The sequence below is a fragment of the Giraffa tippelskirchi genome, chromosome 4, assembly GCF_054371585.1.
Source record: "Giraffa tippelskirchi isolate mGirTip1 chromosome 4, T2T-mGirTip1v1.2.pri, whole genome shotgun sequence".
NCBI classification, from domain to species: Eukaryota; Metazoa; Chordata; class Mammalia; order Artiodactyla; family Giraffidae; genus Giraffa; species Giraffa tippelskirchi.
Genome location: NC_137278.1, coordinates 162,845,936 through 162,864,794, shown reverse-complemented (window position 1 = coordinate 162,864,794; position 18,859 = coordinate 162,845,936). Strand labels below are relative to the sequence as shown.

General features: G+C 39.2%; 1 protein-coding gene across 50 annotated transcripts in view; it reads right to left on the bottom strand.

Moving 5' to 3' along the window:
• Positions 1–18,476, bottom strand: part of MYBPC1 (myosin binding protein C1) — a 99,768-nt gene extending 81,292 nt beyond the window's left edge. For all 50 annotated transcript variants that reach the window (XM_081595535.1, XM_081595537.1, XM_081595536.1 and 47 more), the window contains exon 1: positions 18,353–18,476. Coding sequence is in view for 43 of the 50 variants with exons in the window: in XM_081595500.1 (XP_081451626.1) it covers positions 18,353–18,377 (25 nt within the window). In the remaining 7 variants the exon portion in view is untranslated. The remainder of the gene's footprint in view (positions 1–18,352) is intronic.
• Between the last annotated feature and the right edge of the window lie 383 nt (positions 18,477–18,859).

Sequence of the window (18,859 nt, the reverse complement as noted above, 5' to 3'; positions counted from 1 at the left end):
CCTACATTCCCCAGAGACCAAGAACACTGCAGCATCACCAACAGCTGCATTTCTTTCTGAATGATGATGAGAACAAAGTCCTCTGGCTTTGCAGCACTTCCTCTTATCATAAAGTAAACCACTGTTCACTGGGAAAGAGAACCAGCCCCCCTCATAGTCACAGTCATTCTTGGAAGTTTGTATGCCTAGAGGTATTTTGCCTACACTTATCCAAAGTTCTCGGAGCTCTGGTTTTGAGGTTTTATACTTGGCTTTGAGTATCCAGGATTATAGCAATCTGGCAGTGAAGTCTGTTAAAGAAACCTCTACTGAAGAATATATGTCCAGGGTGGTGGGAAGGAGGTCCAAGAGCGAGGGGGTATAAGCATACATATAGCTGATTCACTTCATTGTACAGCAGAAACCAACACAACACTGTAAAGCAATTATATTCCAGTAAAATAAAAGAATATATATCCAAGTAGCTAAAGGCATATCCTATGAACAATGGGCATAGAATTTCTCCTGCTGAATCCCTATGGATGCCCAGAACAGGGAATTAGTGACGGATATCTGAATCAGCTGCTCCTACTTTAGGGCAGGAAGAGAGAGTTAATGAAGGTGATCTCTTTAAAAAATTACTTTTTGCTTGATAAATAAACATCAAAGAAAAGTTTTTGTAGTAGAAGCATATTGTGGGATCCCAGGAGTTTTAGCTTTGCCCAGATCTATGATTTTCCACATTTTTTCCCCACAAGTGGCTCTTTCCAAGCAAAGAGGACAATACCTCACAACAAGCAGTTTGGTCCAAGAATCATCACCATGCAGGTCAGGTGCCCCGTTTTAGTCTAGGCAGGCTGGGAGGAGACAGAAGAAGGAGCCTGTATTGCAAGATCAGCGAATGAAGAGAAAAGGGATGCAAGGCTGCCAGGAGATAGCAATGTCTTTTTTCATCACTAATTTTTTGTGCCGGGTATAAATTCCAATTTACTGCTTAAAATGCACAATTACTGCATTTTCATCCAAATGATCATAAGCAAGTATGTTACCATTTACTATTGGGGAAATAAAACCAAAGGAGAAAAGACGTATCACCGTACAGATGGGCAGAAGATAAGTGGCAGGATGTGATGTGGTTTAGAGATATGGTGAAAGCACAAGCTTCCCATAGATGGCACACCAGCAACATTTTCGTTTCTTTGCCACGTCATGGAAAGGATCTTTCCTGCCAGTGTCAACCCAGAGATGAAACTCTCCATCAAAGGATTTTATTTTCAGAGATCTGAGTGTGGCAATGGAAATCTAATATTGACCTCTCAGCTTTGGGTGAGCTGAGGCTGCACACGGATATCAGAATACCGAGAGTGAGGAGCCAACGTCTTTGACACTCTATCTTTTGGACAGGGCCATTGTCATCCAATGCCCATGGACCTCTTCCTGGCTCCCTTTAAGTCAAGTTTCTCTGAGAGGGAGGGGATATGTATATTCCTATGGCTGATTCACGTTGTATGGCAGAAACTAACACAACATTGCAAAGCAATTATACTCTGATTAAAAAATAAATTAAGAGATAAAAACAAATTTCCCTGCCTTCTAGTCTCTTTTCCCCACGACGGCAGGTTTACTTATGCTCTCACTGTCTTTCATCCTGTTACTCTACTCATGAAGGCTCCTGTTACCTACAGGTTGGGTCTACACTCCTCGGGTTAAAGGTCAAAGCCATTGCTGGCAAGCACCTCCTACCACTCCCTCTTCTCATTACACTCTGTGGCCCCTCTGTTCTAGAGCTGGTTTCTTTTTTCACCTTCTGACCTTTCTGCCACTGACAAGAGTGATGATCTTCTCCCCAGTTGACCTTTTGTGTTTTTTCTGTACATATGACTGTGTCAGACAGACCTAGGTTCAAACCCTGACTCTCCATCTTACGAGTTGTGTAATCGAGGACAATTCCTTAATCTCCGTCAGTCTTGGCATGCTCATCTATGAAATACGGATAATAAGATAAATGAGCTCTTAGGGTGCTAATCCTATGTAAAATGCACAGCACAGTTCCTGGGGTGTAGATAGAGCCCTACAATTTGCAGCACTAACTGTCACCATTATTATTCTTTGGCAATCTTGGTTTGTCTTTTTGACATTTCTCTTAAGACTCTCAGAGCTGGTTATACCATTCTGTTCCCCTTCTTTATTCTGGAGACATTCTGGACCACCTCATAATACACTATTCCTTAATTATTAAACAGTTTCTAAATCACACAGTAAGATGAAAAACATATGTGGAAGGACTACAATGGAGGAAAAATTATTTTACTATTTCTCAGATGGAATTATTACACACACACAAAATTCAACTGAATCTATAAACAAATATTTTAAAATAATGTTACCTTAATAAAGTTGCTAGGCTGGAGGTAGTTAGAAAATAATGCTGTAAAAAAAATACCATTATTTTACTATATAAAGTCCACAAAGTAAAATATCTAGGAATAAACCTAATTAAAAATGTGTAAAATTCTTATGCAGAACTTTATAAAACACTATTGAGAGAAATTAAGGGGAAACTAAATAAATATTTATGAACTGGAAAAAAATTATTTCCTAGCTGCCTCCATATATTTGTGTTTCTTTTTTGGTTTTTTGGGTGTTTTTAGCCTCGCCTCACAACATGCAGGATTTTAGCTCTCCAACCACTGATTGAACCTGCACTCCTGGCATTGGAAGTGCAGTATTCTAATCACTAGATCACCAGGGAAGTCCCATATATTTGTGTTTCCTGTCCCTCCCAACTGAACAAAAAAAGGGATCTTTGATTCCTTTCCTATCTCTCTAGTACCTCTTCTTATTGCTAAAACCACTTTAAATGAATTGATAAAAAAAAATTAACAAGGGATTCTTTGGTCACTGTGTGAACTATCAAATTGGCCATGCTTTCTCAGCTTCTTTGTAAACAAAGGCCCATTTTGTAAGGAAAGCTGTGGTTGCTTAAAATCTTATTTTGGAAAAAAGGCCAAGGGTGAATTCTAATTAAGTAAACAAAAGAGAATGTTTCTGGACACTGAAACTGTAAAATGCCCTGACTGTGTATTCTTCATTTTTGTGATGTCTGTAGCCCCAGTGTTCTATGTAACAGCCCCCAAATCAAAACCAAATGACAATTTAAAGGGCTTAGTTCAACTTCCAACAAATCCACATTTCATCCATCATTAACAGTCAACTATATCAGATACTCAGAACTACAGAAACATTACAGGATATTAATGCTGGTGCATTGTTAGGGTGGTTGTGGCAAACAGAAGTAGGAAAACGCATGCCTGCCTGGTGAGTAGGCAGAGCCAGAGTGTTTCCTTCTTAAAATCATAGAAACCCCATTATTTTACAGCCAGTGAAGGAATAAATAAACAACAACCATGTATTGGCCACTCACTGCATGCAGGACTTAGTGTATATTACTTCCTATCATCCTTACAACACTCTGCAGTCAGTATTATCATTATCCGCATTTTACAGATGGGAACTGAGGCCCTGTGGGGTCCCACAGCCCCTGAAGGGTGGAACCAGGCTCTGACCCAGGTCTGCTTGAGTCGGTACCTGGCCTCTTCAGGATGGACCTGAACTGCTCGTCTCAGCTGGTCACTCTTGTGGAGACAGAAATGGGCTGATGGACTTTTCAGAGATTTCATTGCGTTTTCCCCGCTGAACTGATTGGTCTGATGGTCAAGGCCACATCGCCTCATTTAGATGTTGTCCCAGGGAGTGGAATATACCTCAATTTCCTCATCTGAGTAATGGCAATAACAACAGAACTCATCTTAAGGATTGCTGGCAGGAATGAAGGGGTTCCTGCAGGGACAGGAAATGCAATAAACATCATAGATACTTTCTCTCTCTTTTCATGGTTCTCGCATTATGACTATGATTTCATCATGACACACCCAGGAGAATGATACTCCTGTCTTTCTTCACATGCTACCTCCTGGGATTTGCCTTATTTCATGGGCTACATCACTTTAGACCATGTTTGGAATTGGAGTGGCGTCTGAGGAAGCATCTGAGAATTAAACAAGGGAGGGAGGCCCCTCACTCTTCTACTGTAAAATGGTAATAATTAATATTTTGATGAGTTCTACAAGTGGCACTAGAGGTAAAGAACCTGCCTGCCAATGCAGGCGATGTAAGAGACTCAAGTTCGATCCCTGGGTCAGGAAGATCCCCTGGAAAAGGAAATGGCAACCCACTGCAGTATTCTTGCCTGGAGAATCCCATGGATAGAGGAGCCTGGAGGACTGCAGTCCATGGGGTCACAAAGAGTCAGACATGACTGAATCGACTTAACACACAACACACACACATGCATTACAGAGTCTGCACAATTAAGTAAATTGATCAATCAAATCAATCCTGATAGAACAGAAAGCATAAGAAGATGAACTCTCAATAGATTTCAAGGCATTTAAAACAAAGAATTCCAGCTGTTCTAAACCTGAAGAGATGAGGAACCAGGAATGGTAAAAGCCAAGTAGCACATGAATTAGTCTGAAAATAAGCCAATACGGGTATATTTTGGGGCCTGGAGACATCCCCGCTTTTGCCTTAAAAAAAAAACAAAACTCTTCATGTATCTCTCTTACTCATACGTTTGTCTCTGACAGGCTCTGTCATGCCCAGCTTTGCCCACACCTCCAGAAATCATTTGCACATTCCCCAACTCCATTAGCTGCCTCTATAACAATAATGCATTCACAACGATTTCCACTGTACTCCCACTGACTAGGCACTATAGAAATAAGCTCCCACACAATTGGAATTTATTGAGCCTCATTATGAATTTCACAAGGTTGGGGTTTATAAAGGTGGCTAAGATGAGATGCCCATGTTTAAGAATCTCAGAGGTAAATTAAGTGGCTTTTCTACTGGTTTAGTCACCAAGCCAGAAGGCTTTCCTCTCTCAAAATATTTGAGACTCAGCTCTTCCACAGTCCTTCTGACACTGCTATGAGCACACGAATCATCTTGGGGTTTGGTCAAGTGCAGGTTCTGACTCTGGGGATCTGTGGGGGGTGGGGGGGTTCCAGATTCTGCATGTGTAACAGGCTCCCCGGTGATGCTAGTGCTGCTGGTCCATGACCCACGCTTTGAATAAGGAGGCTCAGACTGTGCCGTAAATATCACTGAATCCTCTCCCATTCCAAATATGACTGTGAATGGTAATGGGTTCACAGTACATGGGCACTTCTTTGATCACAAGCTTCTTGAGGACAAGGCCTGTCTCCTCCTCCTCTTCAAATTCCGCGCAGCAGGTGCTCTATAAATATAGTTGACTGGCAGGCTGTTTCTACCCACACAAAAGCCCCTTCTGCTCACTGCCAAGAAATCAAGAACTGTCCCCTGGCACTCCAAGGGCAGCTTTCTTCATCTGCCTTATCCACAGGGTACACTATGTCTCCCGCTGGTGACCCTTTCGCTGGCTGACTTCTCCCAGGCACACACCCAGCCTCATCATTTAGATTCTTCTTATTGTCAACACACCTTCCATCTTGAAAGAGCAGTTAGGACCAGAGTTTTGACCTCCAAAACACCATTTGGGGACTTCCTTGGTGGTTCAGTGGCTAAGACTCTGACGTGCTCATGCAGGGGGCCCAGGTTCAATCCCTGGTCAGGAAGCTTGATCCCATGTGACACAACTAAGACCCAGCTAAGTCAAATAAATAAACAAATAAAATCACCACCTCTTGCCTTTCTAAGGATTCCCCTTTTCAAAATCTAGGCTAGTTTTCTTAGCAAATAACCCTCAGCCAACTATGCCAATCCCATTATCACCTAGCTTTACCGTATTGCAACCGTCAGGAAACACAAGGCCTGGGAAGCTCTCTAATTTCTGAGATTTGAGCAAATAGGCATCTATTGAGGTTGTTGTTTGTTGTTTATTCAATTGTGTCTGACTCTTTGTGACTGTAAAGAGGAGCACACCAGGCGCCTCTGTCCATGGAATTCTTCAGGCAAGAGTACTGGAGTGGGCTGCCATTTCCTTCTCCAAAGGCTGCTATATTTCTGCTTATTCAGAAACCAAAGGGCAGGGACTTCCCTGGCTGCCCAGTGGTTAAGACTTTGCCTTCCAATGCCAGGGGTGTGGGTTCAATCTCTGCTTGGTGAGCTGAGGTCCTACAAGTGGCCAAAATAATCTATCTTGTGGCCAAAGATCCTATCTTGTGGCCAAAATAACCAAAACATTAAAACAAACAAACAAATAAAAAGAAGCAATATTGTAACAAATCCAATTAAAAAAAAAAAAAAAGGCAAATTCCGAGGGACTTTTCTCCCAGGTGAATAAAGTTGGCTTTTTGTCCCCCTCATCCATCCCGCCCCGTTGTCTCCACTGGAAAACAGACCAACAGGATGGACTCAAGAAGCAGGGTTAAGTAAGTTGCTGTCTTTAAACAGTTTTTGAATTAAAAAAAAAGACAGAAAGAAATCCGTATACTCTGAAAAATTAAACCCAGGAAATATTTTCATGGACAACATAAAAATCAACCAGACTCTGAACCAGCAACTAAGGCTCCTTCAGCAAGGGCGGCTGTCCTTGATCCTCCCTAATTCACAGATATAGCCTTTCTTTCCCTCTGCAACACTGACATGCTTTCAAAGGGCTTGATCTATTTATGGTTGATTTTTCCTATGACCACCTACTGTAAAAAGCACAGGTATGCCACCAATGGCAGGCCCGCACACTTAGTGCCAGGGCCTTCTAATTGACGGGCACTGGTGGCCGCTATAAAAGAGACAGCCCATATGTGGTTCTTGTGCTCTGCTGAAAGACTAGGCACCCAGTACTCCATAAATGGTTGGCTCTCTCCAATGCAGTCCATTTCTATTTTCCATAATCAAGGTTCCATGGTCAATACATTAAAGGGAAAAAAACATTAAGTTTTAATAAGAGGCATTAATCTGCCTCTCTTTCTGTGTCTATACACCAAAATGATATAAACAATCGAGGTCTCTTCTTCCCATGGGCTCACTTCTCAAATAATATACTGTTTGATTTACTTAAAAATTATTTTATGGGCCCTCATGTGCAATTTAACTTAGGCTTTTAGCACAGAGAGCATAATTACATTATATGTATATGTTAATAGAAATAGAAAAGATAATAAGAACACATAATAACAGTTGTTATCATTAAACATCTTTTTTTTGTGTTTATGTGGCTTTCTGTCACTTTTTCTGGATAAAACAAATGTGCTAAAACCATCCTTTGGTAACCTAGGGTTCAGGAGAAAATTGCATGCTATTCTTAACTATTATTTCTTATTCTCAAAGTCAAATCCTTTTTTTTTTTCTTCTTAATTTTTGTTTACTTTTGGCCACCCTACGTGGCACATGGGATCTTAATTCCCCAACCAGGGATCAAACTCACATCCCCTGCAGCGGAAGTACAGAGTCTTAACCACTAAACCACCAGGAAATTCCCTAAAAGTCAAATTCTTGGTTTGAAATAAAATATGTGAATGCTTTATATATTGCAAACATTGTGGTAAATAAGGTTTTATCTGGCCAACTTTTGTAACTTTTGGTACTATAGCATTGTCTTCTCTTTTGGATTAAATATACAATAAACACTGTTGACAGTGAAGTCTGACACAAGTCATGTCACAGCCCATCTCTCATATGCCTAGACAACAGCACAATGGAAACCACTTTAATGTAAAATATTGTCTGCATGGGGACATTCATTGCACTTAGAGAAGTTCTGATTATATGAATCATAAAGGCCACCAAAAAAATTAGCAAACAGGAATGATAGTGGATTGGCAATGACCATATTGCTTATGCATCAGAGATCAAGATTTTCGGACACAAATTAAGATGTAATTTAATGCTTTCGCAATTATATTATTGTTTTGTCTCCTGTTCTATTCGCTATGGGTCACAGGTCTGGATTTTATACCTTGGAATTTAAGGGGGGATTATACAGTTTTTAGAGGCAATTGTATACTGACTTAGAACAGAAATTCTCAAACTATGATCTGGGATCCCCAAGAGCCTCTGAAACCCTCTTGAGGAGTCCATGTGGTCAAAACTATTTTCATAATAATGCTAAGACATTTTATGCCTTTTTCAGTCATTCTTTCACAAACAGGCAGTGGAGTTTTCCAAAAAATATATAATGTGTGATGATGTTAACACTCTGACAGCTAATAGAACATGTGCTTTGTACTCTTATGCTTTGAAAGTTCATCCATTTTAATTTCAAATTCAGGAAGTGTTAGTAGAGTGCACAGAAACAAATACTTTTTAATGTCCTCAGCAATTACTGAATGTCAATTGATCTGAGACTGAAAAGTTTGAGAATTATTTAGAATTTATGGTAAATCTTTGAAAATTATTTTGTATGTGTACACTTAAAAAAATAAACTCATGTCATATGCATCATTTAGGAAAAATCCCATAGCCTTGCCTAATAACAATGAGTGAATCAGTCAAAATAAAAGCCACAAACTGACTTGGGGGCAGTAACTTATTCTACAGTGTACATAATTAATAGGAACAAAAGGGTGATATTGTCTAGTATCACCTCCCCTATTTAGAATTCGGCTATCTAGCAACCTTACTCATCCAGATAACAGCTGCTGATCAGCAAATTATAAGGGCTTCTGAAGAGCAAAATGAATTGTCTCAAGCTCCTCCTACCTGGCACTCTCAGAGCTCAAATTCTTTATTCCCAAGAGAAGACCCCTCACCTGGGTCCCCAGCCCTGGAACTGGAGCTAGGGTGAGGGGAGCCAGGTGATTAGGGGGCCTCACTTCCAGAGGCACTGACACTCAGGTCTGGACCTTGCATTTGCACGACCTTGAGAATGAGTGCCTCCGTAAATGGGGTACTCTGCAGTGTAGTCCTGCTCAACTAGATTATTGACCTGGCCAGGATCCAAAGCAAACAACAGAGGGAAGAGAAGGGGACAGCTTCACACACTGACTAGTAAGAGTAATTAAAGAAGACAGCAGCCTTCTGGCAAGGGATGAAACAGGAAAGCTATTCAAAGTTGGACACAAATTCAAAATACAAACCAATGTGGCCTCATTAACAAAAAGACAAATAATTTGAGCTCTGCAGATATCATGTGGTAAGATAACTGATATCTATAAATGATGACAAAGTTAAATTATATCCACTGTACTTTGTTTTTCTAAACAAGAAGTAATATATTACATCTTATGTCTGTTTATATCCAAATTAGTTGAAATAATAAGGCTCAAGAACAAAATGAGATATTAGCTATCCATCGACTCCAGCTATTCAAAATTTGATTCAATCAATTTAATCCATATTTACTGAGGCCAAATATCTCCAAAGTCTATATTCTAAGGTTGTGAATAGGTGGAGTCTATTCGTACATCAAGTAGTAAATTTTCAATGACTCATTAGTTAACTTGATGGAAATTCCCTGAATCCACAGGGTTTTTTCCCTTTCCTAGTTAACTTGCTCTTCCATTGTTCAAATTACATGGTTTTAACTTAAGATGTCATTCCACACAGGAAGATTAAAGTCTGGTGCTTATCACAGAGCAACAAATAGCTTCTCACTGTTAACACGGGGTTGGATGAAAATGAGATCTTTTGCTAAGATCTGATTACTTGTCTCTTTATTGTTCTTCTTAATATATTTTAAAGTAAGAACAAAGTGAGAGTTGGGAGTGACCTAGGTGGGTATAGTGGTATAGAAGAAGCTTTCCTCAAGCTGACGTTTAAAATTTTAGCACAAGTCAAAAGTGATTTGAATCATTAACAATTTCTCCCTTTCATCCCATTTTGTCTTTCCCTGACAGGTCTGTTCCTGAGTAGACCATCCTTACAATCATATCACTCTTCTGTGGTTATAGGATTATCAGAATAAACCACTTTTAGGCCTTTCCCAAGCCATTGCTGGGCCTCACATTGGGTGACTTTTTAAAAATAGAGGAACGACAGGCCTGATGCCAGGTGGGGTCATAAAAATAAAATTCCACAGCAGTAAACACAGCCACTCCATCAATCACCCACCATATTCATACGCGGTCATGGAGAGTTCTTTATGTGGCTATCTCAGAAATGTTCAGACCAGAGGAAAACTCCCCACCTGCCAATAGCACCCCGGGTGGGAAGAGAAATCTTAATGGCCCCCCACACCCAAGCCTATAGCCCTTGGTGGAGGATACAGTTACATGTTCAACTGTGCAGGGTGACTCTTTCATCCAAGTGGGAAAGGCCATGCCCCCACAATGGTTATCACCACCTCACTAACAACTGGGGACCCCCAGCTGGACATGACACATTTCAGCATGAACACCGCAGACGCTCTAAAGTGTAGGCCTCTGATCTGAGCCTCCATGGGTGAAAGCAAAGATGTTTTACTTCAAGTCTAAAAAGAAAGAAATACTTATGGTGGTGGCAATGATGGCTATGATCATAACCACAGCTGTTTGGGACTGTATTATAAACATTAACACCAGGCAGAAAGGTGAACTGTGGTTGTAACATACCTTACAGTGTTTGATATGTGTTGGCAGAAATGCCCTCAAAGTTTATATTAAACTTTAGGCATTTAATACCTTAGGCTCAACAAAATTTTTTAGTTTGCTGCTTTAGAAGGAAAGGACTTCGGTTCTTATTACATGCTAGGGTTTATTCTCAGTTTTTCACCTAACTTATTTAATTCTTACAAAAAACCAATGAGCTAGTTACTATTATTATTCACATTTAACAGATGAAGAAACTGAGACATGTGAAGTATAACTAACTGAATACATGATACAGCAGGAAATCTGAGCTGTCTAGAATGTTCTGTGAATAGTTAACTTTATGTCACTGTGCTTAATGATTAATATTACCTAGGATACATAAGAAAAAAGCCAAAATACATACTGGATGAAGAATAAGTCTAAAGACATGTAACTAAAAAAATAAGAAATTAGATTGTATAATTATGTAATAAGGTGAATTTTTAGTTAAAAGCAGAACATTCTGTTCCAAGAGTTATAAAATTTTATAGAAGGCAAAAGCTAATACTTGCTGCAAGCAAAGAATTCCTGAGGAACTTAGAGATCTGATGCTATTTAGAGGAAAAACTGGGTTTCCTTGGTGGCTCAGACGTTAAAGAATATGCCTGCAATGTGGGAGACCTTGTTCGATCCTTGAGTTGGGAAGACCCTTTGGAGAAGGGAATAGCAACCCACTCTAGTATTATTGTCTGGAGAATTCCATAGACAGAGGAGCCTGGTGAGCTACGGTCAATGGGGTCGCAAGGAGCTGGACACAAATGAGCGACTAACACACACACACAGAGGAAAAACTGGATGATTTGGAGAAAAAGAAAAAAATAATTGAACTCCAAGCTCTTGTAAATATCTAAAGTAAAAGTCAAAAAACAAAAAAGATTTGACTTATAAATAAACATAATTTTGGGTGGGTGTTGTTTTGATGTGCCAAATTGGTCCATAAAAAGATTTTTTAGGAAGTATAAAAGGGCAAAAATCTTATCAAAGTGGAGTTTAGACTTGAAAGGCATAAGGAAAGTCAGATTTCAGTTAGCTTATTGGGAACTCAATTTAGAGAGAAAAATCAGCATGGGATTAAATGATCCTGGTCTTTTTTTCTTTGCCACATCAACCACTTCACACCCCAATTGGATGGAATCTAAAACTTTACTCTGGAAATGCATGTAAAAGTGCATAATTAATCTGCCCCTTGCATGGGAACATCCTGAAAATTTGGCTTATTGTCTATTTGTGTGGCTGTCCAAAACAAACATACTCTGAAAATTATAATTGGGCCTATCCACAAAGAAGAGATTTGGGTGTGACTGTCATCGCTTTGCTATCTGGGGGCTGTCTTTATAAAAAGCTGTGGGGACAGATGCTCTGTTCTCTCCAATACAAGACAATTTGCATGCATGTAGGAAGTTAAGGGGTTTCCCCAGTGGCTCAGTGGTAAAGAATCTGCCTGTATTCAGGAGCCACAGGAGATGCAGGTTTGATCCCTGGGTTGGGAAGATTCCCTTGAAGAGGGCACAGCAACCCACTCCAGTATTCTTGCCTGGAGAATTCCATGGACAGAGGAACCTGGTGGGCTACAGTCCGTAGGGTCACAAAGAGTCAGACACAACTTAAGTGACTTAGCACGCACACACACAGGAAATTAAGTGATGAAGTCTTTTCTTCTTTTTCATAGTTTCGTTTTCCTTAATCACTAAAACTGCTCTTGAATAAGCAATACCTACTTCGTGACTAACCTAACTCAAAACACTGTATTTCAATAACTACCTTTCTGTGTATTAGTTGGGCTTCCCTACATGAGCTACAGTCCATGGAGTCACAAAGAGTTGGACATGACTTAGTGACTGAACCCACAGTATGCAATATTCTGAACAAGCTAAGGACTCCAGAAAAGACATCTGTCCCCCACCAAGAACTGAAATGTGGGACTTCCCTGGTGGCCCAAATGGTTAAGAATTCTCCTTCTAGTGCAGAGGATGCCAGTTTGATCCCTGGCCAGGGAACTAAGATCCCACAAGCCATGGGGCAACTAAGTCCATGGGCCACAACCCCTGAGCCCACATACTCTGGAGCCTGCGTGCTGCAACTAAGATCCGACACAGCCACAAATAAATAAATATTTTAAAAAAAGAAGGAAAAAGACATGGTCATATCTCTTCAGGAACACACATGAAATTAGAAGTTTTCTGCTTATTTTTTATTGCTAGAACTTTAATTCTGTTCTTTATTATCTAACACACCCAAGTATGTCTAGAGATGAGGTCTAGAATTACCACAGAAGTCATGGGCTGCCAAGAGTATTTTGTGTCTCTTAATATAGGTTTCATCGACTAATTAAGGAGGCAAGCAGATAAAATTGTAATTATTAACAATAAAAATTCTTCTGTTTGGCCATAAAGAGTTGAGAAATAAATTTTAAATTAAACAATCATAAGAGACTTCAGCAAAAATAACAAAACTGTTTTCTAGGGCTGTAAAACAACAACATTCTATTTCCTTCCATGGCAGCCTCTTTCCACAATTCTCTCTAAAAGAAAGCATCTATGAGTTTCCAAAAAGATTGCAAAAACATCATTTTATGTTCACTCAAGCTTTTTAAAAGATGTTATTTATTTATTTTTAAGTCCAAGCATTTCTTTAGCGTGATTTCAGCCTGGACAGTTAAGTTCAGCCTTAACATTAATGCCAAATTCAGGAATACTTCTAAATCGCTAAAAATAAGAAAACTCTGTGAAGCGTGTGTCCACGAGGAATCTAAAATGTTTCAAGGCTATAACGCAGGCCAGAATAAAGTGTGGCACTGAGAGTGCTATGACTATGTTTTTCTCTTTTTCCTTTCTCTTGGGGTCTCTCAGACTAGCCAGAGAGCCTAACCTTTGTTCGTCTCAGGAACTCCTTTACTCCTGCTCTTTGCAAGGCCTAGCGGAGACTTTTTCAAACTTACTGGATGAGAAACAAAGATACAACTTGTTTTTTCAAAGTTTTTTTTTTTTTTTTTTTTTTTTAAGAGATATATTTAGGGTGCTTGAGAGGAAAGAATCGGCCAGTCCTTTATTTATCTTCCTAACAGGTGCAGTCGGACAGTCATAAAAGCATGCTACTGAAAAAGAATGATTTTGCCAAGTATTAAGCCCCTCTAGCGTGCATTAGCCCAAGAGTATTCCTTCTTAGAGCAGATAGCTCAGATCTACACTGTGCATGGCCAGTACAGCCTGGCAAAGTTTTCTCGGGGTGGGGGTGGGGGGAAACATTGGCATTCATTCACGCAACTTCTTTATTCTTCATCCAAATCTTCAATGTGGCCTAAATGAACCACGTGAAGTTTGGAGGAAAATAGCCACCCTCAATGAAATACCTCCTCCCTCTTCTCCCTTTCTTTTCATTACTTTCAAAAAATGCATTTTTCCCTAATTAAAAAAAAATATTTATTCATTTATTTGGTTGCGTTAGGTCCTATTTGCTGCATGTGGGGTCCAGTTCCCTAACCAGGGATGGAACACAGGCCCCCTGCCTTAGGAGCACAGTCTTAACCACTGGACCACCAAAGAAGCCCCTACTTTTCTCTGATTTGAGAGAAAAATAATATTCTATATGTAATACGACTTCTCCAAAGATAGATTTACTTTGGTGTTTGAAACAAACCATCCAGTCTCATCCAAGTGGAAACTGAAGGTCAAGGAGTATATATGAGAGGGAAATTTCCCATCACCAAGGCTCCTTTTCTGATGATGACTAAGCCTTGAGTGATGCTGGGAAATAGGTAAGAGGTGATGAATGCTGGTTTGCATTCAGACAGGTTTGGGGCTTAGCAGAACCTTAAAATGTAGTGAAATCTCTAGTGACCAAGAAAAAGAAGTAGCAAAGGAAAAGCTCCTATGGACTGAAAAAGTTATTCTCTATGACCATGTTCCCACCTAAGCTTACTGAAATAGGCCAAGATAGAATAGATAGATACTGCATGTTGAAGTAGCAAATGAATCTGTAGTAACAATGCCATGCTTTTGATTCTTGGAGTTATTAGAATGGCCCCTAAAACTATGGTCATCAATGAAGGTATGTTTTGCCATATGTTTGCGTTTTCAACAAAAGATCTTACAAGGAAGATGAGAAATCTAAAACGACACTCTCAAATGTTTTGAATGACCCGCAAGCACCAATAAGGAACTTTTGCCTTTTTCCTACAAGTTAAGTGCATGAAATATAGTAGGGCCTGATATATCACAAAAAGTGAAATTCACATTAAGATCGTAACTTGGTGTTTTAGCAAAGAATTTTTCTAGGTTCTATAGAGTTTGACAGTTAATGATTTGTCTAAATATATTAAAGAACCAGACTTTATGGTTTTAATCATTACATACTACAGAGCTAAATTCTTAAGAAATGATTTGTAGGCAAAGATATTATTAATAACATAAGATTCTTGCCTGTTTCTAACTTCATATTGATAAAACCACTTTTTGACAGGAAAAGAGAGTTTCAACAAAAGATGACTTCTTTACTCAGTGAGACCCAGGGGCAATTCACCATAAGGGTTTTTAGAGCAGAGACCATGTTGCATGTATCTCTGAAATCCCAGCAACCAGCTCATAGTAAGTGCTCAATTAATTGATAATAGGTAAATGAATGTATCAGCAAGACATCCTGGGAGATTCCCACAAATCTGAAACTTCCTCTCACTGTTTGATTAGAACACCTTACTTTTACTGGGTGTCAGATCTTCATCAATCTAAAGTGTAACAGAGACATTTTCTTTGGAACTGGCAGTACAAATAGTATAGTTCTACAATGGATAAATATATAACATAGAGGTGGAGAGGACAAAGGGAAGTGAAGTGAAAGTGTTAGTTGCTCAGTCATGTCCACCGCTTTGTGACCCCATGGACTGTAGCCCACCAGGTTCCTCTGTCCATGGGATTCTCCAGGCAAGAATACTGGAGTGGGTTGCCATTCCCTTCTCCAGGGAACCTTCCCAACCCAGAGGTCAAACCTGGGTCTCCCACATTGCAGGCAGATTCTTTACTGTCTGAGCTACCCGGGGAAGCTATTCCTAAAAAAAAAAATTTCTTTCTCAGAAAGAGCTTACTGAGCCATCCAGAATATTCTGAAGGGTCTAAGTAAGGGCTGTTGACTAATTACTTCCATTAGAGTCCCTCCATAAGGTCTAAAGGTACAACCATACTTCCCCCTTCTCCTTAGAAGGACCAACTCTCCCAAGACCAAACTTGAAGCTCCCAGAATTAGGCCACTGCAGGTTGGGAGGCATTTGAGAGAGACATCTTTTGCACTTTCAGGTGCTGAAAAGTCGGCCTCTTTTGAAGAGTTGTCAAGTGCTCCTGGATCCTGGGAAGGTCAAAGCAGCTCATGTGTCATCAAGATTTACAGCAGGCAGTCATGCTTTGCTTGGGCATGGTTCTTCCAGCTAAGGAAGCGATGTAAGGAGACCCATAAGGGCTGGAGAAACCTGCTTGAGGGCGGTGTTTCTGCAGATAGTTTGAAAGGATTCTGTAGAATTGGTTTGGCAGCACATTTTGTTCTTGAGGCTGTCTTTCAGAGGCATGCGTATATGGAACAAAACCAACCCCAATAAGTTGTGAAGTGAAGTCGCTCAGTCATGTCTGACTCTTTGCGACCCCATGGACTGGCCTACCAGGCTCCTCCGCCCATGGGATTTTCCAGGCAAGAATACTAGTGTGGGTTGCCATTTCCTTCTCCAGGAGATCTTCCCGACCCAGGGATTGAACCCGGGTCTCCTGCATTACCATCTGAGCCACCAAGGTAGTTCAACCCCAGTAAAAATGACATTAATTGGAAGAAGGTGCAAGGACCAGAAGAGCCCCTGACTTGCCATACTCCTTACGTTTCTGATGTAAACAATAGAAAAATGCAATGATTTCATTAAGAAAACTCTTCAAGGTGTAGTTCCTTTAAAAATCAGTTCTGCTGGTAAGGAAACCAAAAAAATCCCTGTACTTCCTCAAAGGATTTTAAATATATCAGTAACCTTCTTTTTATCCTGACTCCCCACCATCCAAATTTAAACTAACCAAAGAATCTGAGTATAAAATTACTGTGCTGGGGGCAACTCCTACACAGAATATCCACAGTGCTTTTATAGCAAAAGATTATGGGCACTTTGGTATGTATGTTGACTTATAACTAAAATTTATACATGGTTTTTTGGGGGGTGGGGTGGGGGAAGGGCTGAAGTTAAAGATATATTTTCCTCCTGTCTAGCTAGTTTCATTGTCTTTAAAAGTAGAATGGATCAGATTGAGTTGTCAGACAAAAAGTAAAACTTTATCACATCTAGCAATCCAAATAATTTAATTAGCTTTATAGGCTCTACAGCTCTTCATATTACTAATTAGTTTCTCAGCTTTTCTTGTCATTTTCCAATGGGCTTTAAAATAACACATGCAAATTCATCCACTAAATGCAGGATAATTAAAACAATATTCTGTCCTCGGTCAGGAAACATAGAATGCATTTCATCCAAATAAGCCTTGAAGAGGCTAGTCAAGTGACAGATCAAATGAAAAGGACACTTAATACACAAGTAAATCATTTGCATTACAAATAAGACACTTCAGCAGGGACTGGACCCACTGCTTGATAGTCAGGATTAAGTTCCCATATTAATGCATGCATTTGGTGTGGTTATTTCGGGTAGAAGACTTCATCCATCAATGCCCTCCGCCACTAAGTAAAGCCAACCTGTAAACTGATCACCACAGCCTGTCAACACTGGTTACTTAATTACATAAAGAAAATATATCTCAAAAACTTTTGGTAATTCGGTTAGTATTTCAACTTCAGATTCAACATCTAGCATCTTTTCCAAGACTCTTCAAAATAATGGTTAAAAGCAGTTTTTAGAATTAAAAATGAAAAAAAAAGCTAAATACCATTTTTATGCTCTGGCTCCCTGCTAATGTTTGTCAGTTTGTTGCTTTTATTTGCAAAAGTGAAAAACAAAGATTTAGTAGGCACTAATGAAGACTAATATGAATGAAGAAAGTATTTTTAAAAGATGTTACCATTTAAAGTTAAATTCAATTTATTTCTGCTGTTAATTTGTGTTTTTCATTAGTTATTTTAATAATTTTGAATTTCAGCTTATTTATATTATTAATAAGTAGTTTAAAGATATTTATTTTTCATAGATAGGACAAGCTGTTTATTGGAGGAAGCATTTTTCCTAATAAAGATTATTTTCAGCTTAACTATTTTTAAAAGGTTACTATGAAATTACCTACAATAAATTTCATTAAAGAACACAGTCTGTCAGTGACATACAAAGATATTCTTTAACCCAGGTGTTTGATTTTTTCCCATGCAAGATTGTAATAATGTCATAATTAATAAAGCTCCAAACTGATAAAAGCAAAAAATAACTGCATTTGCATATTTTAAATGTCTTTCTAGGAGAAAAATATAGCAAATTGGGAAATGCTGTCACAAATTCTTTTTTGAAATCTTGATCAAATTTGTTAACTATTTAAGAAAGCATTCTAAGCTCCTCTCACTCCCCACAAACTGCAAATACATGGTGAAAAATTTGTGACTGAAGCTAAGAAAATTAAACTTTAAGGATTCTTTGCAACTAATGATAAAATTCTAATTTGATCATTTTAGTTAATGTTCCTTCATAAATGATCATTATCAGATATTTTTCAATTGGTTATACTCTTACCTTCTGGTCTTTTTACTCTAAAATTTCTTTTCCTTAAGTCATAGTATTCTATTATCTCATAGTCTCTTTAAGAAATTGGATATTTTTTGAAAATAACAAAAAAAAACATGCTTTATTAAAAAGTACAACAAAAAGATCTAGGGATGAATCTTACCCTCTTTCTTAGTGGGTTCTGGCATGGTCACAATAAAATGTTATTCTCCAAACAGTTTGTCCTTTCCAGTACTAGTTGACAGAAACCCCACGAGCAGTCGAGAGATGGTACAGGTCAGTGTGACAAGCAGCTGGGCAGAAGCCCGGTGCTTTTATATTCCCTGTGAATGCCAATCATGTTTGCACCACCCCTTCTTCAGCACAAGGATGCTGGAACTCAACAGCTATGAGCACCTTCTCACATCTGTTGTCTGCACTCTGCTCTCTTGCCTACTGGAACGAATCTTCCGTTCATCTCATGTGGCTATGAGAGCACCTCTGACTTTCTAAATTCAGCTGCAACCTCGTGCTCCTTCTTGCTCTTCTCTTTCTGTCTGACAGAGGCATGTGTCAACTCAGAAATGCAAAAAGTTTGCCTGATAATAAAAAATTAAATCAAATTAAAAATCATAACATGTTAATTCAACATATACCTTAATTTTCACTAAGATTATAAAGAAAAACCTCT